This window comes from Pavona decussata, unplaced genomic scaffold, assembly GCF_977016875.1.
Source record: "Pavona decussata unplaced genomic scaffold, jaPavDecu1.1 SCAFFOLD_602, whole genome shotgun sequence".
In the NCBI taxonomy this organism is placed as follows: Eukaryota; Metazoa; Cnidaria; class Anthozoa; order Scleractinia; family Agariciidae; genus Pavona; species Pavona decussata.
In genome coordinates, this window is record NW_028145860.1 from 6,612,049 (window position 1) to 6,638,917 (window position 26,869).

Below are 26,869 nucleotides of genomic sequence, written 5' to 3' on the forward strand. Positions count from 1 at the left end.
AGAACTGTTTGCACAATCATGTAACAAGATAGACGCAACTCTTTCAGTTGATGCCTTAGCCAGTCAACAACATGCTATTTTCTCGGCACCGGTTGCATGCTCTTGCCTGGGTTCTGATGGGTTTGAATGTTTGATTTTATCAATTTTTCGACTCGCTCTCAAGAAGGGCTAACGCTCGAAACGTCAGCATTTGAATTCCTCTTTGGGATGGCTAAATTACCTTACTAACTCTGTTGATAAAACCAAACATTCGTTTCTCAACCGACTGACGGAGCACCTGAAGTTCTTTGCCTTGTTATTGGTTGGATCGTTCGTGTTTCTTGCGACCTTTCGAGATACAGAAGGGGGAAGTAAATTGCTGGTGAGCGCATTCACTTAACATTTTTGTTCTACCAGTTGAACAGAAAATTGTACAGGTAAAACTTAGTTGTTTGAAAGGCACTTTTAGCTCCGGCCACTGGGAGGTCCTACGTTTGGGAACAAAATTAACCTACAAGAATAAGATCTTTATTATACAAATCGATGCGCCCTTTTGGGTACAAGACAGAGAACATATTCTGAAGTCCACTCTTTCCACATCGCTGGTTCATTGTGATCATTCGTAAGTGGCGATTACAAAGTTTTTAATTCACATCTTTTATGAAGACTTGTCTATATACATGTGATTCACATATTAAAAAAACAAACAAACTATTTATACATAAAATTGTGATAACTTATTAAACACGGATTGTTCCGCTTTCCAGGCTGGGTATGAAAGATGTTTACTGTTGTTAATGATCCAAGACTTTGAAAAAGTACTGCACCTGAAAATACAACAGAATAGCCATAACAGAGTCAGGATCAATTTCTGAAGCACATGGTGGACAAAAAATTCTAATAGAGTCTGCAGTTTTGGTCAGAAACATTGCTAAGCAGCAGTTGCACATTATACACTGACTAGACTACTGAACGATAAGAACGCACATGCAGTATTTTGATTGGTTACCTACTGCAGTCAAGAAAACCTGTTGTTATTGTGACCTTACTGGCCGGTACACCATCACCGCTTGACTAGAGCCCGGTTTATCATTCTAAAAACGTATGTACACCACATCAAAAATTAAATACAACAATTGTTATTGTTTAACGTTAGATAAGTTGCCAGAAAGTGCTAAACGTCATCAAACAATCACTTCCACACTGCTAAAAGTTGACCACAACGTTTGGCCGAAGGTAAAATATTTAAGCTGCGGCTTAACGTTCTAAAATTATTGTACAACATTTGTTGGTTCACTGACAATAAGTTGAGTACCCAATGTTAGATGATGATCGACAAACATTTTTTGGGGTGTAGAAGACATGGATAACTTTTTTTGTCTGATGAATGTTTATAGAGTGACGTAAAATAACGTTTAGCCTACACACGTCCAACGTTGTTATACAATAACATTGGAACGTTTTTACGGCCAACAAAACTGTTGGTCAAACATCGTTTAGCCGTTGCTTAAGCCTTTTCTACATAATTTTTGATTTCCTCTAAAACTTTATGTTGGCCTGCAATCCGTTTCAACTAGTCAATCAACATATAACAACTACAAAAAGGTGGAGCACCAACCTCGATAAGTCCATCCTCAGGTAGATCAGTGCAATGCACTGCGTTCCTGATCTTATCTTTGCCAAACAACGCTCTTAATGTTCCTGGCCGAAGATGGCGAGCGATTTCCTGGTGTGGAAAACACAAAGTCGTTAGTGTTGATAGACGTTTTCATGTACAGAAACGTCAGAAAAGAAACGTTAAACAAATAAATAGTTGAAAACTGAAAAAGAAACTGCAGGAATTTTACAAGAATGGATACATAAAATACTGCACAAGACTGAAAAGGATCACAAATTTTTGTTGCATAGGAATGCCAATGAAATAATCCACTCAGTAAGCTTTTAATATTGGCAATGATGCCGGACACCTCAAAATGTTCATAACTATTGCTTTCAATATGTCTTGTTTAATGCCTGAACAAGCAATTGACCATTCGATCCAATGTTCGTTTTTGTTTGGGTTAAATGAGTGATTAAGTTTCAAAGACTTTGCATTGCATTTTATAACGCCTTCAATTAGTAATTCGTGTATGTATGTCCTTAACACTGCCTGCCTAGATTAGCTTGCTATTTGCAGACGGTGTTCATTGTCAGTAACTTTTTGGAAAACTTAATAAACTTGAAACTTGAAACTTGAACTTGCATAAATAAATGAAGAAGCTCTCATCTAATATACTGACAAAGTGCCCACACAGGCCACTTTGTGCAATTCTTCCCTTATCTCCCCTCCCTTTTCTAGACAGCTTACAGGATCAGCTGGACCAACAAAGTCCCTGAATGTGACAGGAGCATCAGGAGCTCTGATCTCCATAGCCAGACATGGGCCACAGCACAGTTCTTCAACCATACTCTGAAAGGAAACAAAAAATAATCAAAATAAAAACCTTGAAACACAAAGCTAACCAAACCTAGTCAGGACTAAATCGAGGTTGATGTGAGGACTCCATAAACAACAAACTCAAATTGCATTATTAGAACTGAGTTGCAGAGGGGTATGTTATTAGCCAGTATTAACTTTACACTGTAATATTATTATGTACTACATCCAGTACTCTGGTTTGTTTTTTTTATCTTTGTACTGCATCAACTGCCTTAGATGAGGGCCTCAAACAAGCTAACAAAAAACATAATTTTCTTGTAAACTACAAAGGTAACTAAAAGTATTAAGAATATTACAGTTAAACATCTTACAAGTAACCACTCAACATATTAGTACTAAAGGAAAGGCCTCAACAATACTGATTTCACTGACCTTGTATTCATTTACAACACCTTTGTACACTTCATGAAATTCTTCTGCATTGGCTCTTTCAAGATGGAACTAAACATGTAATCAAAAAATTAATTTACACTCGGTAACCTTGTGCTCGTTGTTAACAAAAGGAACAAGGAGTTGAGACAATGAATTTCTTCACCTAAAACAGCCACAATCAGCTGTAGTAATGCAAGCTGTTCCTCTATTCTCTCAGGGAGAAGGTGAGACTTATGCAAAAGTGATGGGATATTTATCAGAAATTTTGAAACAAACCCCTTTAGAAGAGGTATAAGAAGTTCCTCGTTTTGTTGGCAAGGTTCAAGTTCATTTTCACCACTAAGAGAAACCAATTTTGACGAGTGGTTCACAATTCCTGTCACATTTCTTCAGATATCACATGATGGTTTTCTTGGATTTAAACACCTTAACTGGTACCAAACCACAATTTTTTTACTTTTAAGAGGTACAAAAACACCCTTAGAAACTATCATTATGGGAGTCCCCTATGGGAGCCATAGCCATGCAGAATCCTGAGTGTGTAGAAACATGATGCATTGGAGGGGGAAAAATCAACTAACATAGTCATACATGTATTATTAAGCTGCAGTATATTAAAGAAATGAATTTACTACTGTGGAACTCCACTCCATAAATACAACCACCTTGTTGCTACGACAATGTTTTGTGGCACAATCTCATAAACTTACCATCTGAAGAGCAGAAACTTCAAAACCCTTGCTGGTTATGGCTGAGATGATTTTTCCAGTGAGACCTAAAGGAGTGATTATAATTCAGCCATTCTAATTTACTCCCTGTGGAGGCTAGATATGCTAGACAAATGCATTTTTTTCATTTTTTGAGACACTGATCATTTTCCTAAATAATGTACTTAATCTGTGTTCTACCTGAAGTTCCCACAATTTTCCACTAGTGAATATGTAGTTAGACACTTTTTAACTCGTGAATGCGCGTAGCGCAATGAACGAGTTATAGTGATAGTTGACTGTGGACTTGGTTGGTTAGTTGGTCGGTCGGTCGGTCGGTTTTGTCGTTAACTTTCGGGCGTGCGCAGTGAATGAGTTTTAAATTCAATTAGTGGAAAAAACACGTGAACATTTGTTGTTCACGGCGCATCAGGAAATTCTTATTCAATATGTAAGGAAATAATTTGACGATCATTTAGTGCAAGAATGGAGATTTTTCGTTCAATCTGAGCAAAGTTACAAGTTTTTTCAGTTTTTCAGAAAGTCCGGGGTCGTAAACTCAATTAGTGAAAAAAAAAAACGTGAAAATTTTTTTCACGACGCGTCAGAATTCTCTCATAATTTCATTCTGTAGAGAATAATTTGACAATCATTTTAGTGTAAGAATGGAGATTTTTCGTTGAATCTGAGCAGTTATAGGTTTTTTTCGTTTTTTCTGCAAAGTGCGGTTTCTTTTAAGAATTAAAAATAATTTAATCAAAAATAATTTAATTTGTCAGTTTTCACGCGAAAGCGGAACGTGCCATGTCACGCATCATTAACGTCGTAAACAACATTATGCAAATTTCTGGTGAAATGAACACTTTAAGATCTTGTCAGCTTTCATAGAGGTTTCAAAGGGAAAAATGTTTCATTTTCGAAATTTACAACTGGTAATTTATGGGAAAGCAAAAGGACGCGGTCGATAAATAATTCTTATTTAGCAAGAGCTTGTCATAGTTCATTACTTTTACTTGAGGATTGCGTGGACTGAACCCCAAAGGGAAAATTTCACGCATTTATGTCGGGCATGAAATGTAATGCGATACTTTGTTGAACAGATTTCCCTTTGTGAGATCGGCTTGCCCTACTGTAATTTTGTAATTTTAATTCCCAAAAAAACTTCACTTGCCCATCGGGCAAGTGATGGGCAGAATCCACTAGCCCGATCGCAAAATCCAGTGGCCCCGGACTATCGGGGACACGAATTTGCATGACGTAGCTGCACATGGCGTGCTTCTATGAACTTTGAATAAAAAAAACATGTGATTTTTTTTTAATCGGCGCATCAGAATAATCTTATTCAATCTGTAGAGAATAGTTTGACAATCATTTTTATAGTACAAGAATGGTTATTTTTCGTTACATAATCGGGCAAAGATATAATTTCTTTTAGATTTCAAGGAAGTTTCCGTAGCCGTCTAAATTTCAATTACTATGTGTCATCTGCATTCACGAGTTGGCTCACAGGAGCCTTTGATTGGTACTTATTTTTAGCACCCTTGTTTTTGTCATGAATTTTTCTCACTTTTGTAAACTGCCTTAGAATTTCTGGATTTTGGTGCCATATAAAGTGTAAATGTAATATGGTAAGTTGTCAATTATAAGAAACTGAGACCCAAAAATAAATGGCAGGAGGGGGGGGGGGGGGGGAGTTGGTACTCCTCAAGATTGCAGGTGCAAGTGTAGAGCTCACCTTTTTAGACCCTTATGCATGCAGTATAAGACTGATATATGACTGTGCAATTTTACTACCCAATTTCAGAACTAACACTGCCCTTCATCAAGCCAAAATTACAAAACATATAGACATATATTTATTTAATAGCTGTTACCTTCAATAATGGCATGAGGTTTAATTATGCACAATGTGCAATCTGAGAAGGTAGCAGTGTTTTTACCACTAAATGTTTTACCACCAAAGAAAAAATCAACTTCCTGTAACAGAGAGAAAGAGAAAGAAAAAGAAAAAAAAAACATGTTATTTGACTGTATTAACCCTCTATCTCACCAAATGGGGACACCAAACAAACTGCAATTTGGTGCCTGTGATTTCAATTTTACATACAACAGTATAACCGGTTTAAACTAATATAAATGACAAATGAGGTGGTAATGCGGATGAAATGATTAAAAATAATCTTTTACATTAGTTCATCCAATATTATTGCCAATTGACATTATTGAACCTTGTTATTCTAGCAGGACATGCAACACATTTTCAACTACGTTACAAAAAGGAGAAACAAACCTTGCTTCTGCAACATGAAAATTTGTGATTTGCTTTGGTGGAATACATGCACAACAAAAAATCACTGACAACTTGTCATGCAACAGTTTTTGCATGACAAGCTGCACAAAAATTGTTGCCTCTGACCCTATTAGTAATGGCCTTCAGTGTTTAATAAACTTGTTTTCTGGAAAACTCTCAATGACATACAGATCAACACCTCTTCCCCATCAATAAGTGCTGTTCATTAATTAAATAAATATATCAGAGGAGGAAATGCAGCTGGATATCAATTAAACCATTTCATTTTGTCAAAATGAATAAGATAAAACTGCATCACAGAATCTTACTCTTTGAGCTGACGCCGGTGAATCTGAGCCATGAGCAGCATTCTTTGTATTGTCTAAATGGAGATTAAAATATATAACAATCAGTCATTTCAGATCAAGAAATTCTAATAATTGCTGATTTCAATTTATGTGATTTCTGTAAAAAAAAAAAATAAATAACATTTCCCTACCTGTGCCAAACTTGGCTCTGATAGACACTGGAGCTTTGTTCCTTGCTGTAGCTGAGTCTGTTGGTCCTAACAATGTTCGCCACTTTTCAATAGCATTTGGGCCCTTCAGTTCCATGGCAACAACTGGACCACTTTTGACAAACTCCACCAAGTAACTTGGAAAGAGTCAAAATAATAATTATATTTATTTAATGCACCTTTCCCCTAAACTTCAAAACTTAATTTAAGAGTGGCATTTTCTTCTGCTGTAATTATAGTTAAGGGAACAATCTTACAGTGACTGACAGATCATAGATTAAATAAAGAAAGCAACAAAGTGGTTTAAAATCTGCCAATCTTCCTGTACAAACATAACCACTGAGCTAAACATACTTTTTCTCTTGAGAGACATGCATTACAATGTTTGATGGCAGTAAAAAATGTAATTGGTTCTGGTTTGACTTTTGGCTTTCACATATTATTGAAAGATACAGTAAATATAGGAATATCCAATACAGTGACTGTGATGTAAGTGTGCAGGAGGTAGTTGTCTGTCATGACACAAATAACATTGTACATTCATGTAAACTGTGTTTCTTCCTCCTTGTCCTTTTTCACTTTTTCTCTGTCTTTCTATCTTTAATAACAACTGCGAATTATTTTGATTTTTGCTATGAATGCTATTAATAATAATTAATAGTATTCATAGCAAAAATGATTATACTGGTATGTGTAATTTAAATATTTGGAAAATAATTCTAACATTTCTGTAAAGTATTTGAATGCGTGAGTTGAATAAAATTTACTTGAATTGTGATGGGGCCGCCAAACTTGAACCATGAACACTGTTATCATGTCTGGAAAGTTATGTGACATGACAGGTAAACCTGAGTCAGGGCTAGACAAATTAATAATAGTTATAATAGTGCACACCATACTTACTTGAAAAAAGGTTTTCCTTGGTGTTCAGCATAAAACTTTGAGGCCTGATCACTAGGTTGTAAAATTGCAAGTAAAAGAAGTTAGAATACATGTTATTTGACATCTGTACATGTCTTTAATGAACATATACCATAAAATACCAGAATCTTGTTTGAAATAGCGAAATGTGATATGTATTAACATTAACAGTTATATTTATGTGTCATAATTCCGATATATTTGTACGTAATCAATGACCCGCCTTGTAATTCAGTTTATGCTGCAGAAAGGTTGAATAAACGATCATTATTATTATTATTATTATTATTATTATTATTATTATTATTATTATTATTATTATTATTATTATACACAGGATAGAAACTCACGCTGAGAGCCAGACCATTTTAGCTTGACAAATATGGAAGCCTCCCTGATGGATCATGTCAATTATACTCCCTACACAAAGTACATGTAAAAAGTGTTAATGTTTAATTCAGCACCCTCTCCAACAAAAATGTGTAAAATAATAACCTACCCATCTGTGAGACAGCATCTGGCTTTATCATAGCTAGTGTTCTGGTAAAAATAACAATCAATCAATCTTTTTTCATTAATAAAGAAAACTTCAAAAAATCCACATCAATATCTAATTGTCAAAACTAAATAAGACAACTCACTTCTCATTTACGCTTTTCAGAAGGTTTGAAGTACGTTGATCAGCATAATCTGTTATTGTCAACTGTAAAAACATAAACAATAAAAGTAAAAACAATCAGTTACTAATTTGCTGCACTGAGAAAACAGGTTTATCCAGTGGATAGCACTAAAATCCAAGCTTTGTGCAACAACTCATTATCCAGCTGACAGCAGTTTTACTAGTTTGGCAAATAGGCATAAACACTGGTTAATTACATCTGCTCTTTAAATAACTGGTGCTAGATGTATATTTCTAAGAAGAGGATGTCAGAAGTGGGTCTATTAAAGATGGAATTTTTCATTTTACTCACACACCCTCAAAATGAAAAAAAAGAAGAAGCATTTTTAGGCTAATTAATTTACAGGCTTCATAAACTGATTTTACAGCACCCATGAAATAGAATGTAGACCTGTTTCACAGGTTTTGTAAAACCACACCACTAAAATTAAAAAAAATAATGAATTAAGTTAACTTAGTATGAGTTGTATTACCTGACGAGAATGAATGTGAATAATAGCTCCAATGGAAAGATGATGAAGTTGAAGGCCGTCTATCACTGACCGTTTCAGAAAAAGACGCCGATTCTTGATGTCGTACTGGAAGAAAGGTCAAAAGATTTTTTATTTAGAAATAGCAAAAATAACAATGATTTGTTAAGACACGGAAAACCAGTGAACCTCTCATCATCGGTTGCAGATGTTAAGCTATTGGCCTTGCGTCCTTACTTTGTACTAAACAAAATGCAAGCAGGCCATGATTGGAACTGGTTTGTCATTTTAGCGTCTTAACCTGTTTGAATGACCTGATCAAACCTAGCAAACAGAAAATTGTGTCACAAGCAGTGACTGACATTAAGCATGATGAAACTACAAGAAAACACAGCTGCCATAAGTTAGGGTGATGATATCACAAGGGATGCGTTTTTTACTGATATTATTATACATCTGATTGGTTGAAACTTTGAAGCTACAGTAGAACCATTCTAATTCAAATTCGGTTAACTCAAACTACCTGCTACCTGTTAGCTTGAACATTATCCGATTTCCCCCGGATTTTACCCCATTTTTTTCAGCCATTTACTATCAGCTAACCTGAACTTCAGGTTAACTAGAACTCCTAGCTAACTCAAACTAAGTTTACTTTCCCTTGACTCAAATTTACCACCTGGCAAACCTCAAAAGATCGGAATATAGCTGATTGATTGGACGTGTTTAATGGTAAGCTTATTAGGGACCTTTAGATATAATATGAGTATGAGTACAACTTTCAAACCAGTCATATTCCTTGGACTCTTGCTCTTTCCTGTTGCTTAACAGTAGATAAAGGGACTGCATAAGAACGGGAATGGTGTGACAAGTGGCTGTATATTAATCACGCCAACTAAATTTGAAAAGTTGTACTCAAGATCAGAACCGTATGTACACTTAGCTTAATGCAGTTGTAACCTTTTTTAAGGAGCTGGTGGGCATACAGGGGTTTCGTTATAGACAAAATCAGTTCTCTGAATTGAAAATGATTTACAATAAATACAGTATAACAAACTTGCTTACCATCTCAACAGACAAGTCACTGGGATAGTAAAGAAGCTGGTATTTTCTCGTCAGTGAAGCCAGAGAGTCGTACCATTCCGCCAAAAACGCATACCGTTCATCTGAAGCAGCCTGTCAATATAGAAATATGTAATCAAGTTATCTCACATTTACTTGATAGAAAAGAAAGACGGAAAACTAGCTTACCATAGCGAAATTTGACGAGCTAAAACCAGCCTGCAAGTTTGGATCAGGCGCTTCTGTTGTTTTTAGCAACGAGAGGGCCTCGTTTCTATGCATCACCAACTTGGTTCCAGTCTGCTGCAGCCGCATAAATCACACGCCTGTTCGAAATTGGCCTGTTTGTTTAATTTATGGCAAGTACACAATACTATCCTGAATATCTTGTGTTAGATGGAGGTTTAGCAACAGAATTAATCAGAGCTGGATTTGATATTAATGTACGTCCTTTAGCATGACCCTGTCAACCGAACTAGTGAATTTATGGTGACATACTATTGTGTGTATTTTATTTTCTCAGGACGATCCACTATGGAGCGCAAGAATTCTTGTCGAAAATCCAGAGGCTATCAAATCTGTTCATAAAAGGTTATGTCTGTATATAAATCGCCATAGATTTTTCAGTAACAACAGACTCGATTCCCTGATAGAATGTTGGTCTAGTGTTGTTCTTGCACCGAACTGCTAACAAATTGCACTATAAATTAAAGGCTAAAATGTATATGAAAAAGTGATTTTCATTTTTCAGTTTCCTTCAAAGTGGAGCAAATGTTGTAATAACCGCCACTTATCAGGTAAGCCAGAAATGTCTTTCGTTTGGGAAATAATTATTTTTGATACTTTCAAGTATTATTTGAATCCTTGTGTTTGATTTTTAGGCCAGTTTAGGGGGCCTTTTACACCACTGTGGTCTTGAAAAGAGTGAGGCCTTAACAGTAATTCACAAGGCTGTTGAAATAGCACAAGATGCTTGTAATGAAATATGCAGGTAATAATAATAAATATTATTTATTTAAGGTGCAACCAATTGAGCAGTACTAGTTAATGCAGATATAAATGTTAAACGCCCTGCTAGCTGAGGGGGGTGAATAGGAGTATGTAAATCCGCTGTTCCGCTAAAATTAATGGCTGAATCCGTTGATCCCTTAAAAAAAATCAACTAAATCTGTATCTGCAAATTGTTTGCCGCATTAGATGATACACGAGATACAAAGCGACTTCGGTATCGGAGTTGCCTTGTGTGATATTGTGTTTTAGCATTGAGCTCGAGGATGACTATCAACGAACTATTTATGTAACCAACGTCTGTATTGAAACAAAATCTTGCAGATACTAGAAAAAAGAGCAATTTTGAACTTCCTAACAACCAAAATCCAAAATCCGGGCCCCAAAACTGGATAAAACCGTGATCCGCTGTGATCATAGGATCCGCATATCCATTAAAATTTCGCTCTGAATCCAGAATCCGGGCTAAAATATTTACCAAATCCGCCGATCCGTAGACCTATTCACCCCCCTCCTAGCTGCTGATGGACACATCTCCTTTCAGTCATCTCTTAAGCTGATGTTGGGAACTGATGTTTATGCATTGACTAGTGCATAAATTGAATGCTGGAATGATGGAACCCCTTGGCATTATGCCTGAGAATAATTGTGAAAATATTCATGGAATATTGTATGTGTTTTATGTGACTATTACTGATCTTTAGTTTCTTGTAGTTCCAATAAAATTCCAGAGAATATATTTTTGGTATAATTTCATGGCGGCACATTTACAGTTCAAATCCAAGAAACCAAAGGAGACTGCTTGTAGCTGGATCAGTAGGGCCATATGGAGCCTGTCAGCATGATGGATCTGAATATACCGGAAAATATGTTGACAACATGACAATACAGGTAAATATGAAGACTGCAAAACTAACAAAACTGCATCAATTTGGCAATAAATTGAGAGTTGAAAAGGGGTGGAAGTTCAGATCATGTATCACAGAAATAGATGAATCATTTCAATCTATTGTAAATGTGATTCCCAATTTTTGGTTGGTCACTATGAAGTAACCTTTCATAACAATTGTGCACGTGAAGAAAAACCTTCCCTTCTTCCCAAAACACGGAAATTCGCAAGTCTCAAAAAAGACGTAAACTAAACCTAAAACTGATCAAATAAAATTTTCACCTCATTGCAAACAAACTCCTTTATTGCAGGAACTTATGAACTGGCACAGGCCCAGAGTGGAAGCCTTGCTTCAAGCTGGAGCTGATATCCTTGCTCTGGAGACCATCCCTGCTCTGGTTTGTCTCACATTCAAATATCTTCTCTTGTTACCCCTTCCCCTTTCACTCACTCATCAAAATGCAGGGAGAAAGAGGGGAGAGCTGAATTTCCAGCTTTTTGTACTTTGAAAACCTGCAACGATTTTCAGACAAGTTAACTTCCAGGGAAAAAATTCAGAAAATTTTATTTTAAGCACCACTTTAAAAATTGCTGTTCACACCCTCTCCTCTAAAGCTTCCTCAAGATCTTCCCTCAACTCCTTTACTCTTGCCACCCCTCCCCCCCACTACCCCACAGCTCCCTCTGATAAGAAAAAGTAACAAATTATGGACTCCCAGAAAGCAGAATCCCTTAGCCACTGCTCCTGGAGCTAATAAGACGGTGGAGCAGTCAAATGCAAAAGCAGTAAGTGAAAAATGAATTGCAATACTATAGGAAATGGGCACCAGCACTTCTCTCCTCTTTCATTCAGCTCATGCTGATCTTCCTTTCCACCTCAAAATCTAAACACCTGGAATAGTCCAAAGACAACTCCCCACAATGGAACACTTAAGATACCCATGAGGGATAACTTTGTACAGCGAGACTGACTGTGAAAGGCTCACCCATAACCTCCCAACAGGCAAATCTTGTTTATGGTCAATCTGGCAACACCCAACTATCACTGTAAAACTTTGTACAGGACTATTATATGAAGACTGTAGAAGGAATCACCAACCCAATGCAAGGCTGTATTATTTGTAGATCTTTAGTTCTTGCTATATTTGCATCTTTCCTTCTGTAGAAAGAGGCAGAGGCTTTGATTCAGCTTCTGAAAGAATTTCCCACTGCAAAAGCTTGGCTATCTTTGTCATGCCAGGTGAGAGCAAGATTCTTGTTTGCTTTTGTCTTAGATCTATCTGCCTTGTAATAGTTTTTAAGTGGTTCCAGCTTAATCACCCTTCACTTTGCTTGGCGGTTTGATAATTTTAGGATGGAAGTCACACTTGCCATGGAGAACTGTTCTGTGATGTCCTCAAAGTTGTCAACCAGTCAGCACAGGTAAGTAAAATAATATATTCAAAAAGTACTTCAGTGTTCCCAACCAAATTGCATTTTGTATTGTTCCATCAACATTTCCAAATTCCAATTCGTATTGGAGAGTGTTCCCAAATAGTGCTCTGCGCTAAATACATTGACTTAAATAAAATGAAAGAAAATACCTGTTTTCATTGGTAATTTGTATGTTGGTTATTGATTCTTTTTCTCTTCTAGATTGTTGCTGTGGGTGTGAACTGTATCTCTCCAATATTTGTGAAGGTTTGCATCTGATATAAACCATTAAATGTTGGTCCTTGTAAGGATTATATTATTTTGGAAAACAAATTTTGTTTTCCAAAAGAATATAATCCTTACAAGGGCCATGAGGGCCACCTGTTTTCACTATCTATATTTTCATGTTCTGATTACTGATTACTTTCACCTCCACCCCACAAGGGCCATGGCTCCTTGAATAGTGAGCAAAAATTATAAATCTTGCTTTGCATGGTTTTGGGAGGGGAAGGTAGTGCATCATTATCGTTCCCAGTTCTCTACCCTACCAAGGGGTGTGCTCACAGGCTTCATGGTCACAAAGGCCACCGCCAGCAAATTCTGTCCAAAGGAAGCTTGTAGACGGCTTCAACTTACAAGTTTGACATTTTATTATTTTGTGTTCATGGCACCATTGCCTGATAGTGTTCATCCAGTCTTTATTGCAGAGCATCAAAGGCAAAGTTGATCTGCCTTTTGTTGTTTATCCCAACAGTGGTGAAAAGTGGAAAGATGGAAAGTGAGTGACTAGCTATGTTTACCGTCAGTTTACTTGATGGTGCTTTTTTGTAAAATATGTAACAGGAAAAGTTGCACATTATTAAGGTTTTATTCTCATAGTGAGAGTTAGCATTTTTAATGCTGTTAAATGCAATTGAACTAAGTTAACAACAAAGAAAAGTTGGCATTCATTGGGCGGTCAGCAGCTCTTGGTAGAAAGCGCATGTGCAGAGCACTGCATCATGGTTGCGTTTAAGCGTGGCAGACTTTGTGGAGTTTCTGGTTGGTTCGTCTCGGTTTTTCTGCCCCTCCCCCCTTGTTTTCCCCTTTTCCACTCCTTACACAGTGTGATGAGTGTCCAGATGACTGGGCGTGGGTGCTCATGGCTGGGTTGCGGGGATTGCCAGCCATGGGAGCGTGTTACTGTCTAGGGCCGGCTGGTCACAGTGGAGGCCCCTGGCACTTCCTGGGCACCCTTCTTCCACTCAGCTTAATGCTGTTGTTAACCTGGTTTATCATAACTCTATCATGGTTTTAGAAAACAGTCAATTTAGATACTAGACTTGGTATCAGATTTAGACTTCCTTCTAAATTCCTCTCTTCTTTAGATGGGACTGCAGTGGGGCTGTACAGTTTTCCAGTTATGTTGAGGAATGGATTGAAGCTGGTGCTCACTGGATTGGTAAGTTTGACTCATTGATGCACAGCTGGTGCTTTTCATCAGGCTTTCTATTGTTACCATTTAAATCTGAGGAGGCTTTTGGTTATTGTTTCTACTGTGTTGAGCCTAAAATTCAAAGCGAAGTAAACATACTAGAACTGATTCATATTTGTCCTGTTGGTACTGATTTGTAGGAGGATGCTGCCGCACACAGCCAAGGGATATAGAAAACATACGAGAAATAGTGGACAGACATGGACAGTGATCAAACAAAACCAGCTTCAAATTGGATTGTATAGTTTTTCACAAAACTTTGACCAAAAAAACAATGCTTTAAATGATGTATCTTACTACACTGTGAGAACTAAATAACAATAACAAAAAAAAAAACAGTGAAGCGCTTAGTTAAAAAACCACTTTCATATACGTGTCAAGATTTATGTATATAAGGCTTGCGCAGTCTGTCACATTATTTAGTAAAATAAGTCACCCTCTCCAATTTGATTGGTCAATAAAATGGCCCATTACTAGTCACACAAATTTTTCCTAAATTTGCCACAAAAAGTGGGGTGACTGTGTCAATGGGCCATTTTTAATGACCAATCAAATTGGAGAGGGTGACATATTTTACCAAATGATTGCTCCAAATAGAAAAATAATATCTGAGCAGGAGTGTTATCTGTGTATCAACAAAGAAGCTAAAACCATGAATTACACTTTGGACGGTTGGAAACAAAAGAGAAATTTTGAAAGTACTTGGCTCTGGTTCATGCTTTCTACATTAATTTCTTTCTTGTATTCATGTATTGGTGCAAATGCTGTCATGTTCTATAACAGTATAATAACAGTTTTACCTTCACTGTGCTGAATGTATCACAATTTGCAAGTGCTAAATGAAAATGTGCTGTCGTAATTTCCCAATACCAACAAAGGGGTAATGAATGTGTATATCTCTTGTTGGTGCACTCAGTGGATAAAGCCAAAGATTTGTTTCCACTCCCTCAATGATGCAGCTCCACAGTTTCTTCAGAAACTAACCCCCTCATTTGTTGCTGGTGTACAACAAAAATATCACGACAACGACACAAAGTAGTAGTTTTACCTTTAATTCAAATTTCTTCAGTTGCCAGAATACCAGCTGCAACAATAATAAAATAATTATTGTCCAGCAATGCCTGTACCAGACAAGAATACTGCAAGCTGTTTATTTAAAAATAAACTTGTTTCACACAATATCTGAATATATTAAAATGATGTTATCTTGTAAATAGTGCCCAATAACATAAAATATGTTTTGATTTTTTTGAAACCTGTCTACTGCATTCCAAAGTGCCGTAAACCCTCTGAGAATATTTTGAGTGCAGTGTGATGTAGTATATATTTAGAAATGTGAATTATAATTTTGCATTTTCCGTTTTCAATAAAAACAATCACTGTTACAAACTGAAATGAGGTTGCATAACCTACACATCAGATCCTGAAAACAACGTATTCCAATTAACAGTAGTTAGTGTCTGTCCAATTAATGACAACTCCTTTTGAAGGGTACCACTGCAAGATTTTCCAGGAAGTGTGAATACCGAAGAGACTTGTTTTAATGGCCATACATGGTGTCCAGAGCCTCCCTGTAATAAGCTGTGATGTTCTTCCGTTTAAGCTTGAGAGCAGCTGTCACTAGCTCAGTTTCAGGAGTCCACTCTTCAGTCACCAGCATCAAACGTTGTGGAATCTCGAACTTTTCAAGTTTCACTACAATACAATCACAGTTACATTTTGAGTTATTCAAATATACACTGGATACTAAAAAGATCAACACCTTTAGTGCATAACAACAACAGCAGCAGCAACAACAGTGACAATAGCTGGAAAAATTAATTATTAATGACACAAGAATGGCAAACTTTCTTTAATTCACAATTAGCGACTTTCCAATTCCCCATAAAGGTAGCCCTGAACTCCCAACACATTTGGACAAAGTTTTGGATGCACCTTTGGCCTGAAAAGGTTGGTCAATTTTGCAGTTATCAAACACCATGCAAAACATACTAACAACACGACAGTTTAATGGCAGTGAATATGGAAATTAGTCACTGCACCGGGGTATTATGGCTGGGACAGTTATTTTCCCATTACAATACTTACAAGCTTTCCCAAGAGCCTGCAGATCCTTAAGCACAGCATCAGTGATGACCTTGTTCCTGCACTGTGCAGTCCAGTCATCAGTCATGATGCCCAGTGACACAGCTAATGCCTTCAGCTGTTTAGGACGTGGCACTGCCAGGGCCACCACAAAGTTGTATGAACTCTCAGCATACACACAGATAGTCTGCACATACTGGCTCTGTGCCAAAGCAGCTTCAACTTTACCAAGGGACACATACTCTCCAGCCTGGAGCTTCACAAGGTCTTTCTTGCGGTCTAGATTAAGAAACAAATCATTTTACACCAAATTTACCTCTCACAATGTAATGAAGCCCAGAACTAACTGCTACAGATCTATCTTTCCCCTTGCCTCCCAGAAACAGGTCACATCCTACAAGCAGAGGGCCTCAGATTACAAAGTAACGAGTGTAGTAGAAGGTCCTTGTTCATGACTGATTTTCTAATAAACAGAATGACTTGCAGTGTTCAGAGGTGACTACAAAACAGGGGCCCAAAATTAGGTTTTTTTTTAACCAGAAGTTCTTGAACAAAATGTGAAAAACATCAAAATTATAGAATACAAAGAGAAGTACTGTTCACATAGCTTTCACTAAGATTTCATTGACAGACTCAAAAGACAAGCCCACTTCATACGGATCAGGGTTCAACTTTGTATAATTGATAGAAGTGTTTACCAATAATTTTAAGACATCCGTCAGGATGGAACTCCCCAATGTCACCAGTATGGAACCAACGCTGGCCATTTCTGTCAACTTCAAAGTCTTCTGCTGTTTTTGTTGGGTTTTTGAAATAACCTTGGGTCACATTTGCACCTCCAATCACAATCTCTCCTCTGGGATATGGTTTATCTCTGATGGTGTAACTTCCTAAAGAAAAGAAAGAGCAAATTAAGCAATGTATTCACGGCTTCATGTCAGCAAGCTCACAAAGCATTATTAATGTGCATTATGACCAACCTTCTGCCCAGCTAACAAGCTTGATTTCTGTTGATGAAATTGGAGGTCCCACACGGCCTGTTGTCCTGTCCCATGCTATAGGAAAAATAAGACATAAACCAATTTTTCATAACTAAACTTTTTTTTTAATTAGAAATTTGTAATAAAGGACATGTATTAAGATATGCTATCAAGATTTGCATTTTCATCAAGCAAACAAGAACATTTTAGGGATACCTGCACGATGTAAGATTTTCTGAAGATCAGTCAAAGCCTCATTTATATTCACCTTGCTCGCTTTGTTTAAATATCAGTCATGTGTCTGACATTATAAAAGTACTTAGTTTTTACCTTGTACACCTGTTATAGCTGAATACCCTTGAAAGAACCTTGACGTTACAAGTGATCTTGATGGTTTTAGGGTGATTTTACTCACAAAGCAACAAGACTGTTACAGGTGCGAAGCTCAATATTAGATGACTGGCTGAAAGCTTTGAAACAGCCCTGACTAATGGGACTTTATTAGTATTAGTAAATAGAATCAGACTGCTTGCAATACATACCATTACAGACAGTCCCTCCACCACATGTTTCAGTCAGACCATAACCTTGACCCACAGGGCAACAAAAGCACACATTCATAAAGAATTGAGTTTCCTCAGACAGTGGTGCTCCCCCACTCAACATCAGTCGCACGCGTCCACCAAGAAGATTTCGCATTTTGGAGAAGATGAATCTGAAGAGAGCAATAATAGCACAAAATTTCTGAGCATTGTAGACACAAAATAACCTGCACTACATTCCTTTTGTCAACATATTCTGACCATCTTTTTAATTTTCACCTTATTTTGTTCGTATGTTTGCACTCTACCATACAGAGATTGTATCTTAATCGTTTTGACACTTACTTGTTCAGGAGAGGAGTATCATAGCCAAGTTTGAGCTGCTTCATCTTGTAGCCATATGCAAACGTAAAAAATAGCTGCAAAAGACGAGGACCTTCTCTGACTTTCTCCATGACATTTTGCCTTATTCTATCCATGATGACAGGAACAGCAGCCATTACAGTTGGTCTGAGCACTGTTAAGTCTCCTTTTGTGCCTTTCTTGATTTTTGATGCCTAACAATGCAAAAGAATTCTTAGTATACAAACAAAAAAATATTTGAATATGAGACATTAATGTACTGTGGAGCACTAAAGTTAACAATCCCCAAAAGTAAACAAGCCTTACCCTACAAGAACATAACCCCCAGCTTTGTAAAATGACGGGAAACAGGAGAGGGGTGCAAATCAAAATGCCTGGAAAAACCTGACTACCACTGAATTTTTATCAGGAAAAAAACAAAAATTCATTTCCACTAAAAATGGCTGCATGTTTTCACATTTGGCACAAATTAAAAATAAATTAGATAGGCCTACAAAGAGTACATGTTTTAACAACCTCCAATATTACTATAAAAGGCTGAAAATTCAAAGTAACAAGAGTCATTATTTTTATTAAATTACAAATGAACTTTTCACCTGATCAGAGAGTGTGAGTGGGCTGGAGTATCCTATAGATGCACCGTGAGCAAGAATACCAGTTTCTGAAATACCAAAACAACAACATTAGCGGCAGGGTTTTTATCAAGGGCAGGACACTGGGCAAATTGACCATCTGAGAACATACCTTTGCCCAGCTGCTTTTAACATCTCATCTGACTTTTTCCATAAAAGAACATATCCAAGTTAACTATCCTACCAGGGGGTACTAACCTTTTGCTCACTCTTTCAAAATCTTAATGAAACCACTGAGTGGGGATTCTGTAACTTTTTCATTTATTCTTCCACATAATAAATTCTCAGTCTGTAATATAACACGTTTATGTAAACATTCAACCTTACCTGCAACTAACTCCAGTACATGTGCGAGAGGAAGATAACCAACATAAACATCCTTTTCACTAAAAGAAAAAACAAGAAAGTACCATAAATTGGATAATAAATTTAATAACTAATAATATTATTACCATATTATAGTACCGCCATAGTTAAGTACCATTTAAGTTCAAGATGTGCAAAGGGCATACAGTTTAAAAAACGCCTTAATTTTGGCAATGTCTTAAGAACTTTGCTGCTTGTAGCAATCCATTTAATTTCTATTTTGACTGTCTACTGCCTAAAGCACTTGCTTCACCAACATTTTATATTTACTTAGTTAAGTTCAGTATTAATTTTAGCTTTTTCTGGTGCAAATGACTATTCACTGGTAAAAATCTTACTTGACAAGATTTCAAATATTGCTTTTGGCAGCTCTGTAAAGATAAGGCATAAATAATTGTGAAAGTGAATGATCTCCTTAATTACAGCATTGTGCATAGTTAACTACCTAACAGCAGGATGTATTCTTGCAGTAATTCCCGTCATACCAGCTATTAATGCACTGTGGGGGATGATAACACCTGCAATGTTATAAAAACATTTTGTTAACTTTGAATATGATGCCGTTCTTTAATCAACTCATCACCATCTGGACTTGATCTTTGACAATCACATAGCATGTAACAGGGTTTATACAAAAACTGGTGTCTGACCAAGTCCACCCATTACTCACTCGTAAGAGATTTTAGAGGGCCTTTTATCATGAAAAGGGGTTCAACAGATGTCAGCTTCTAATATAGGACATAAGGATTAATGATAAATGGTTGGTCTAAAATCATGGTCTGGAACTCTTAGTAAGTTGCTTTCAAACCAGACTGTAAATTTGTAGTGTGCTGTTTTCAGGTGTGTAGTAGAATGATTTTAAAAGAACATAACCAAGCTCACAAAAGGTAGCGAGGGAGGTGAAATTTGTCACATGTACCAGTATTTCTCAACCAGACCCAAGTCAGCTAGTATAGCTAAAGAACCAGCAGGCAAGAATTGTGCAAGTCTTGTAAGTAATATGGGAGTACATGTGATGGATTTTATAGATAGCATGGTGACAAAACTTTGCAAAGTGTTTGGGTTTCAAAATTTTAACGAGTATCAAAAGGATGCCATACTATTTATTGTGTAGAAATAAAGTGATTTTTTAAAAATAAATATCTTCCCAATGCACTGCTGTATTTTGAAAGTCTTTGGTGTTTCAAGCTATGCTTGTTGTGACTTTGATTGCATAACTGTCCTAAGAACATTGGCACCGCCATGTCACCACGGGTTCAACACTTTTGAATTAGGACCAAGTGATAACCTCGCATGATAGAAGTGCATGCTGTATAGCAATGTCAGCTCCAAGTGTGATAACCCTCAGTAATTTCTTGTATGGAAAGCACTTATTGGTTCTGTACCAACAAATGTACTTAAGAAACAAATGCAGTTGTAATCAATTGTCACAAAAGGCATAGAAATCAGTCAGTTGCTTGTAACTAATCGCTTTATTTTGAATTTGACATGTTGTTGCACCTGTAACAACAAGTCAAATTTCAAATAAAGTGATTAACGATGAGAAGACCTTAGGACTCATAATACAGATTTTACCTTTGAGATCAATATGTGAAATGGTGTGAGTGGATGTCAATACTAAAATTATCTCCAGTGGCCTGTTCATGCATGTACTCAATCATCCCATTCCTTCAGTTTATTGGTCAATAACAAAACCAATGGAATCTTTGGTGAAACAAGGGAAGGCCCCTGAACACTGACTTTTACGGAAGTGACTCTTTAGAATGGTTCAACTGTATGTAATCAGAATGTCAATGACCATTCATGGTAAACTGGTGTCACAAGATCTTACCTTTTGCAAGTCCTGTAGAGCCACTGGTGTACATAATGACTGCAACATCATCAGCACTAGGTCCTCTCCGCACTAAAGATGCTACAAAGAAAATCAAAAGTTCTTTTTAAATAACACTATCGTAACATTCTCACAATACAAAGCATGTGACCTGAAGTTCTAATGTACTGTATTTACTTGAATAATCATCCCTCAATGGTCAACCCTCTTTTGGACTGACATAAAGTAATCACTCCTGGCTAATATTTAAGATGTACACTGTCTGGTTTTAAACTGGCAAAATACTGTTATGTTATTATTTTAATACCCTATTCCTCAAAGATCACCTGGAAGTTATGATTCTTAAGAAATATCAAATCAGCCATAAATAAGCCTTCGGATAGTCACTTACAATTCCCTTGTGATTCTCCAATCTCTTCAACTTCTTCCATGGAATGAAGTTTAATTCTCCTTGAGAACCCCAACAGTGCAGACTTCTTTACAACATTACCAAGGTACACAATATGTTCCACTTTAGGTAGCTTGTCTATCACGGCTGAGAGCTTGCCAAGCAGAGAGCCATCAGTGATGATGAACCTGACTTCTGTTTCATTGATGGCATGAACAAGGGCTTCCTCGCCAAGCGTTGCATAGACTGTAACAACTAATACAACAACAGCACAGAATATGTCTTTAGAACACTATTTCTTGGAGAAAGTGGAAAAGAAAATATGTTTCAATCTGTTATTAAGAACCTACTAGGGAAATTTTCAGCAAAGCAGCCCTGCGCAGATATCATCCATTCTGCTTTAGTTTCAGAAAATAACACAATATTTTCTCTGATTTGCTGGCCTAAAACTGCTAGTCCACGTCCAAATGCTCTCGCTCTGGCATCTACCTCGGCATATGTCAACCAGCTATATTCTCCACAAACAAATTTCTTAAATACTCTTCCATTGGGTTGGATTTCATCTTCCTCTCTGAGAACTTCTCGTGTTCCTAGGCATTTTCTGTATGGGTACAAGTTCACAGCACGCCTGAAAAAAAGTTTTAGTTTAGTTAACCTTGTCTATTTCAAGACAAGACACAAAGCTATATTTAGTTTTATCAACTGGGTTGTTAAGGTAATTTGACCACTGTACAAAATTTAAGAACCTGAATTACTTTATGGTGGCCAAATTTCCTTCTCTACACAGTTGATAAAACCAAATATTCATTTGCATTCCCGACCCACCAATGCAGCACCACAATTCCCTTAGAAACTTATTCTGTTATTTGATACAGAATGTGCTCAGTTTCCAATCAAAAACTTTTGGTTGCACTTAGCAACTTGTACCAAATAATGTAACATTTTTGAAAAAAAAAACTGAGTGCTTTGTTACACTAAAATAATCCCAAAAGGTGATTTTATCTTGTTTGGGTGCTGAAAGTTTCATGGACAAAACAATAGTAATATTATTGTAGACACTAGGCCTGCTGTACAGATATTGGACAGCATACCCTTGTACTAGGGTTGCAAAGGTAAAAAATTATATCAATATTTTTGCTCATTACATTCGTGAGAAAATAATTTCTCTTGGCCCAAAATACAAATTGGCTGAGAAAGGAAAAAAATGTAGTAGTTGCAAAGTTCCGTGGTTGGATACTGGGCAACATACTGTAGCTAATCAATGGCCAGCTCAGATTATTCCTTTTACTTGACTATTCCATTATTGAACAATATTGATTTTACAGGTAATTTGTCTGATTTTACCATAGCTGCTATGAACGATGTAAATTATCTTTTGATTTACTTTATTTAATTTAATTTTTTTTTTGTTGTTGTTGTTATTTTGCTTTGTTTTTCTTGTCTATTATATCTCCTAGCACATTTTTCTCTGTTTTGTTTCATTCATCAGTAAAGACCAGGCGTGCGTTTCTCAAAACTCCCGAGAACTTCTCGGGCCCGAAAAGCTCCCCGTAAAGCTCCCGAAAATGCTCTCTGGTGTTTCTCAAAGCGCACGAAATTTTCGGGCCCGAGAAAAGTCACGTAATTTTACCCGATAATTTTCGGGTGCTAGAAAGCTCCCGAAATGCGTTTTCGGGAATGCTTTTTTCAGTTAAATGGTTGTATTGCGTTACTATTATCAAAAAAAAAAGTTATCCAAAACGAGAGTTTGAGTTAATTGACAGATACTGGGCTAGACTCAAGCTAAAAATGTTTAAAAACCAAGAGAAAATTTCTGAAAATCTCACAGGTTTACATGCGTTAGTGCGCGCAAGAACTTCGTATAGATGAACTTAAAGATTTTGTTGATTTCAGTAAATTTACGAAGGTAACTCTTACAAATCAGGTATTTTCAGTTGAACTTTCAAAGAATGACGACCGACAAGGCAAAAGAAGTGAAATTCGTACTTAAAAAACTTGATTTTTGAGATTATGGACCAAATAAAGACAGTTTGATAGTGTCCTCAGCGGTTCGCATATTGCCGAGTTTGATAGTGTGGTTAAATTTTATATTTTAAGTGTATAACGGACAATTAATTCTGTCTCTTTTAACGTAAATCGGGTGAGACGAAGCTCAACTTCAAAACCTACAAATGTAGTCAAATGTTTTCAAACTGAAATTGGCCTATTTACTCGCCGAGATTGCGAAAACTGTAACTGATTCATGGCGCTCGATTTCGTGCTTTAAGAATTATTAAAGGTCAACTTAAGCTTATTTTATTGTAAAATAGAAAGCTTTCACTAAGGATATAAGTCTTCATATAGTGGACAGCATTGGCCTAAGTTTTGTGTTGACTTAGAACATCTCGATCGCTTTAATCACGAACCGCAACCGAAGGCCTCATTCAAACAGTTATTACCACTCCCCGTTTGTGCATGCATCCATGGTGCATGGTAAGTAAGCGCTAGCTTAAGACACAGGCTACTGAAATTTATCCTCAGTGACTTATATCTAGACTAAGGTATCTCTTAACTGATCATTTCATTTTCAGGTAATGTAGAAAAAGTATTCGCTGAACAGGTTGTACAGCAACTTCGTAAAAGAAAATCAAAAACAACAACTAAAAAAACATGAAAGATACCCACCTTGTCTGATTATGGAAAACTTTCATCGGACAACGCTAAGCTGCAAATGTGATAAGCCATTTTCTTGCAGTACAACTTATTTCTTATATAATTATCAGCCTCCACCTAGAAATTTCGAGTTCATGGTAATGCGGTGTCCGAGGACGCTAAAACTTGCTCAAAACCAAAACATCCCTTGACTTGTTTTTATTTTTGGGGGATTTGCGAGCAACGTGTTCAGTTCATTCAAACGAGTAGCCAATAGTATCATGGAAACTTTGACAAGTCTTGACGGTTTGACAGATATATGGAAACATTGATAAACTGCAACAACGGTGAATTTTAAAGGTCAAGATTAAAATAGAAATCAAATAGTCTTCACGTTGTGAAGCAGTTAGCTCAGTAGTATCTGCACTGAAATCTGTTTTTAGGAACAGCATTTACACGTAAATTTATTTTACAAATACAGTTACAGTTTTCAGCTGTTAAAAAAATTAAAGTTGTAATAAAAAAAACCGTGTTCTAAAATAATCTCTCCAGCTCTAACAGGAAAAGATTCCCGAAAATATCGGGAGGCAATTCGCGACACTTTCGGGTGTTTTGAGAAACACTTTTCGGGACCCGAGAAAAACACCCGAAAAGCGCCCCGAAATGTTTTCGGGCCCGAAAAGTTCTCGGGAGTTTTGAGAAACGCACGCCAGGGCCCGGTTGTTTGAAACCCAGTGAACACTAATCCCTGATTAAAAGTTAACAGAAGTTTTCATTTCGCTCTTCAAGCTTTTTAAGCTGATGGTAAAGAAAAGTCTAACTCAAAACTTAGGGGAAAAAATCCTCTGGAAGAATGTATTGATTAGTAATATTATTACACTCTACTCAAAGTTCATGTTAACCCAGGATTAACTTAACTGCGCATTGAACAACTAGGCCCAGATGGACAAGACAGCTGCCTGGACATGTTTGCAGGATGAAAGGTTATAGAAAGCTAATCCTACAGAGTCCAATGGTTTCACTCTATGTTTTGAAAATCAGTACATCCTATTGTTTTGTCGATGACAAGATTGGCAAATGTGAACTTAGTACAACTGAATTTCCACTCACAATCCTCTTTCATATCCTTGGACAACACACTACAGTTCACCCTGATATATTGCACTATTTACAGGAGAAATGGCAGATGCCCTGAGGGTTTGTGCTGAAATCCAGACGTGGGGCATAACAATATGATATGACCAAATATACCCAGGAGACTAATAATAGCTGAAGCATGTATACACAGTACAAAGCATTATATAAGCTTAATGGTCGTTCAAAGCTAAGTGTTTTATTGTACATTCGTTAGATTTCAATAAATTTCATGAGAAAAAGATCAGCATCAGCCTTTGATCCTTGATATTTGGATCAGCTGCTCTCGACCTTGAATAACCTTGGGTGTGTAGGGGGCGGATATTCATTGCGTATTACCGAGATACCTCATTCCGAACTGCCGTCAGGTGATCGAATGTACCTTAATCAACAAACACGTTTTTCGCCGTTCAAGGTGCTAGCGTAAAGCTGGTCCCTTGATACCACTCATAAAATATCACGTTTTCAAAACTGGTTCATAATTTCGCGAAATACGCCTGGCTGACCTTTGATCAGAAATCAAAAACCTTCTTCATCGAATATACAAAATGACGTACACTTCCACCGACCTTCCTTACAAAAATGGTTTCTACGTTTTTAAATCTACACTTTTAACGCAAATTATATTTCGCTGCTTGACCATGACAACTAAAATAAACTTCTTAAATGTACTTACTTAAATAGTTGATCCAGTGTAGTTACACCATCGTAAAGAGTGGTCGCCAAAGAATCGAAATGTTCAACACATCGGTAAGGAGCCCCAGGAAATTGGTTAACAGGCCTCGCTTGCACTTTATTTCGAGGCCGATACTGCTTCCTTCCAACTAAATAATACCACGGCAAAAAACTGATTATTCCCCAAAACCAACCGGCCATGTTAAGGCTGAAGAGGAACACATTTTCAACCAACGACCTCTCCATGCTGTTTGTGAATATAGCCTTTGAGTCAAAAGGAAGAACACAACCAATGTGATGAGCAAAGTCCACGCGACCCGTCACTCAGATTCCCGCCGGCCGGCTGCGCGCGCATTGCCCTTGACGTTATCATCTTATTTCTCCCGTCAAAACAGTGAGGTTTGCCGGTAAAACATTTTTGGAACCAATTTTATCGAAGCTTTGCTCCCAAAGAAACACCCGAAAACGAACAATTTTACCTGGCAGACCCTTCTTTTTTATCTGAACTTTGATCACCCCTTTAATCACTATTGTGATGTCAACCAAAATCATTTATTACATCACGTAGCAGCCCGATCAAAGTTCGGGCCGGGACCAAGGACCTTGAGCCGGGACAACCATTTCATAGGGGTGGGGAGGAATACTTTGTGGCCCCCTGTATCCGTCTGCCACTTGGAACGCGAACGAGCAAAAACAATTTGTCTGCATAAACTATTTGTCTGAATCGAGGAAGCGTACAGTGCTGAACTAGTGCTACGGTGCTTGGCAAAATTGATAAATACAAAGTTTATAGGAGCTTGACTTTTTGAAGTATGGATGATTGAAACAGTTTGTAAAAAAGAAAAAGCATTTAGCAAGCACACAAAAAACAAATTCAACAGGATTTTATTTATAAAACAAATAATTAAATAATGATGGTAACCAAAACAATGAATATAATGTGATATGATTAGTTGAAACCTTACTGAGGAATATTAACACTGAA

The 26,869-nt window shown here is 37.0% G+C and overlaps 3 protein-coding genes across 6 annotated transcripts; 1 reads left to right on the forward strand and 2 right to left on the reverse strand.

Annotated features, from left to right (window-relative positions):
- Positions 1-491: 491 nt before the first annotated feature.
- LOC146449732 (nucleoside diphosphate kinase 7-like) lies at positions 492-9,803 on the reverse strand. Its single transcript, XM_085101407.1, has 15 exons — positions 9,663-9,803; positions 9,477-9,587; positions 8,418-8,522; positions 7,907-7,968; positions 7,765-7,805; positions 7,616-7,685; positions 7,248-7,298; positions 6,327-6,481; positions 6,157-6,209; positions 5,412-5,514; positions 3,541-3,605; positions 2,831-2,899; positions 2,327-2,428; positions 1,598-1,705; positions 492-806 (listed from the first exon to the last, which is right to left on the reverse strand). The coding sequence occupies exons 1-15, from the start codon at positions 9,786-9,788 to the stop codon at positions 774-776; spliced, it is 1,254 nt and encodes a 417-aa protein (XP_084957533.1). The 5' UTR covers positions 9,789-9,803; the 3' UTR covers positions 492-773.
- Positions 9,795-15,436, forward strand: LOC146449733 (uncharacterized). 4 transcript variants are annotated; one of them, XR_014860613.1, is made up of 13 exons: positions 9,795-9,916; positions 9,997-10,064; positions 10,225-10,270; positions 10,355-10,464; positions 11,255-11,372; positions 11,682-11,768; positions 12,536-12,610; positions 12,724-12,792; positions 13,006-13,050; positions 13,479-13,561; positions 14,151-14,224; positions 14,398-14,666; positions 14,820-15,436. XR_014860613.1 is itself a non-coding variant. In XM_085101415.1 (12 exons), exons 1-12 carry the CDS (start codon positions 9,830-9,832, stop codon positions 14,466-14,468), a joined length of 933 nt encoding a protein of 310 aa, XP_084957541.1. In that variant the 5' UTR covers positions 9,795-9,829; the 3' UTR covers positions 14,469-15,436. The 4 variants fall into 4 exon arrangements, 3 of the variants coding, with proteins under 3 accessions (XP_084957541.1, XP_084957542.1, XP_084957543.1); XM_085101415.1 differs by having other exon boundaries at positions 14,398-15,436; XM_085101416.1 differs by lacking the exon at positions 13,006-13,050 and having other exon boundaries at positions 14,398-15,436.
- Positions 15,294-26,408, reverse strand: LOC146449734 (long-chain-fatty-acid--CoA ligase 4-like). The gene is made up of 13 exons (XM_085101405.1): positions 25,886-26,408; positions 21,795-22,072; positions 21,448-21,699; positions 21,057-21,137; positions 19,671-19,743; positions 19,187-19,245; positions 18,824-18,888; positions 18,210-18,421; positions 17,865-18,037; positions 17,323-17,397; positions 17,041-17,232; positions 16,346-16,621; positions 15,294-15,952 (listed from the first exon to the last, which is right to left on the reverse strand). Exons 1-13 carry the CDS (start codon positions 26,128-26,130, stop codon positions 15,798-15,800), a joined length of 2,136 nt encoding a protein of 711 aa, XP_084957531.1. The 5' UTR covers positions 26,131-26,408; the 3' UTR covers positions 15,294-15,797.
- Positions 26,409-26,869: the final 461 nt, after the last annotated feature.

Bases quoted from the DNA above. Each gene is read 5' to 3' on its own strand.
- LOC146449732 (XM_085101407.1), bottom strand. From the start codon at position 9,788: ATGCGGCTGCAGCAGACTGGAACCAAGTTGGTGATGCATAGAAACGAG. The intron at 7,806-7,906 runs GTGAGTTGTCTT...TATTTTTACCAG, and splicing joins CTGAAAAGCGTAAATGAGAA to AACACTAGCTATGATAAAGC. The intron at 6,482-7,247 runs GTAAGTATGGTG...ACTCTTTCCAAG, and splicing joins CAAGGAAAACCTTTTTTCAA to TTACTTGGTGGAGTTTGTCA.
- LOC146449733 (XM_085101415.1), top strand. From the start codon at position 9,830: ATGGCAAGTACACAATACTATCCTGAATATCTTGTGTTAGATGGAGGT. The intron at 9,917-9,996 runs GTACGTCCTTTA...TTATTTTCTCAG, and splicing joins GAGCTGGATTTGATATTAAT to GACGATCCACTATGGAGCGC. The intron at 12,611-12,723 runs GTGAGAGCAAGA...TGATAATTTTAG, and splicing joins GGCTATCTTTGTCATGCCAG to GATGGAAGTCACACTTGCCA.
- LOC146449734 (XM_085101405.1), bottom strand. From the start codon at position 26,130: ATGGAGAGGTCGTTGGTTGAAAATGTGTTCCTCTTCAGCCTTAACATG. The intron at 21,700-21,794 runs GTAGGTTCTTAA...TTGTTGTATTAG, and splicing joins CTTTGCTGAAAATTTCCCTA to TTGTTACAGTCTATGCAACG. The intron at 16,622-17,040 runs GTAAACACTTCT...TTCTTAATCTAG, and splicing joins CGGATGTCTTAAAATTATTG to ACCGCAAGAAAGACCTTGTG.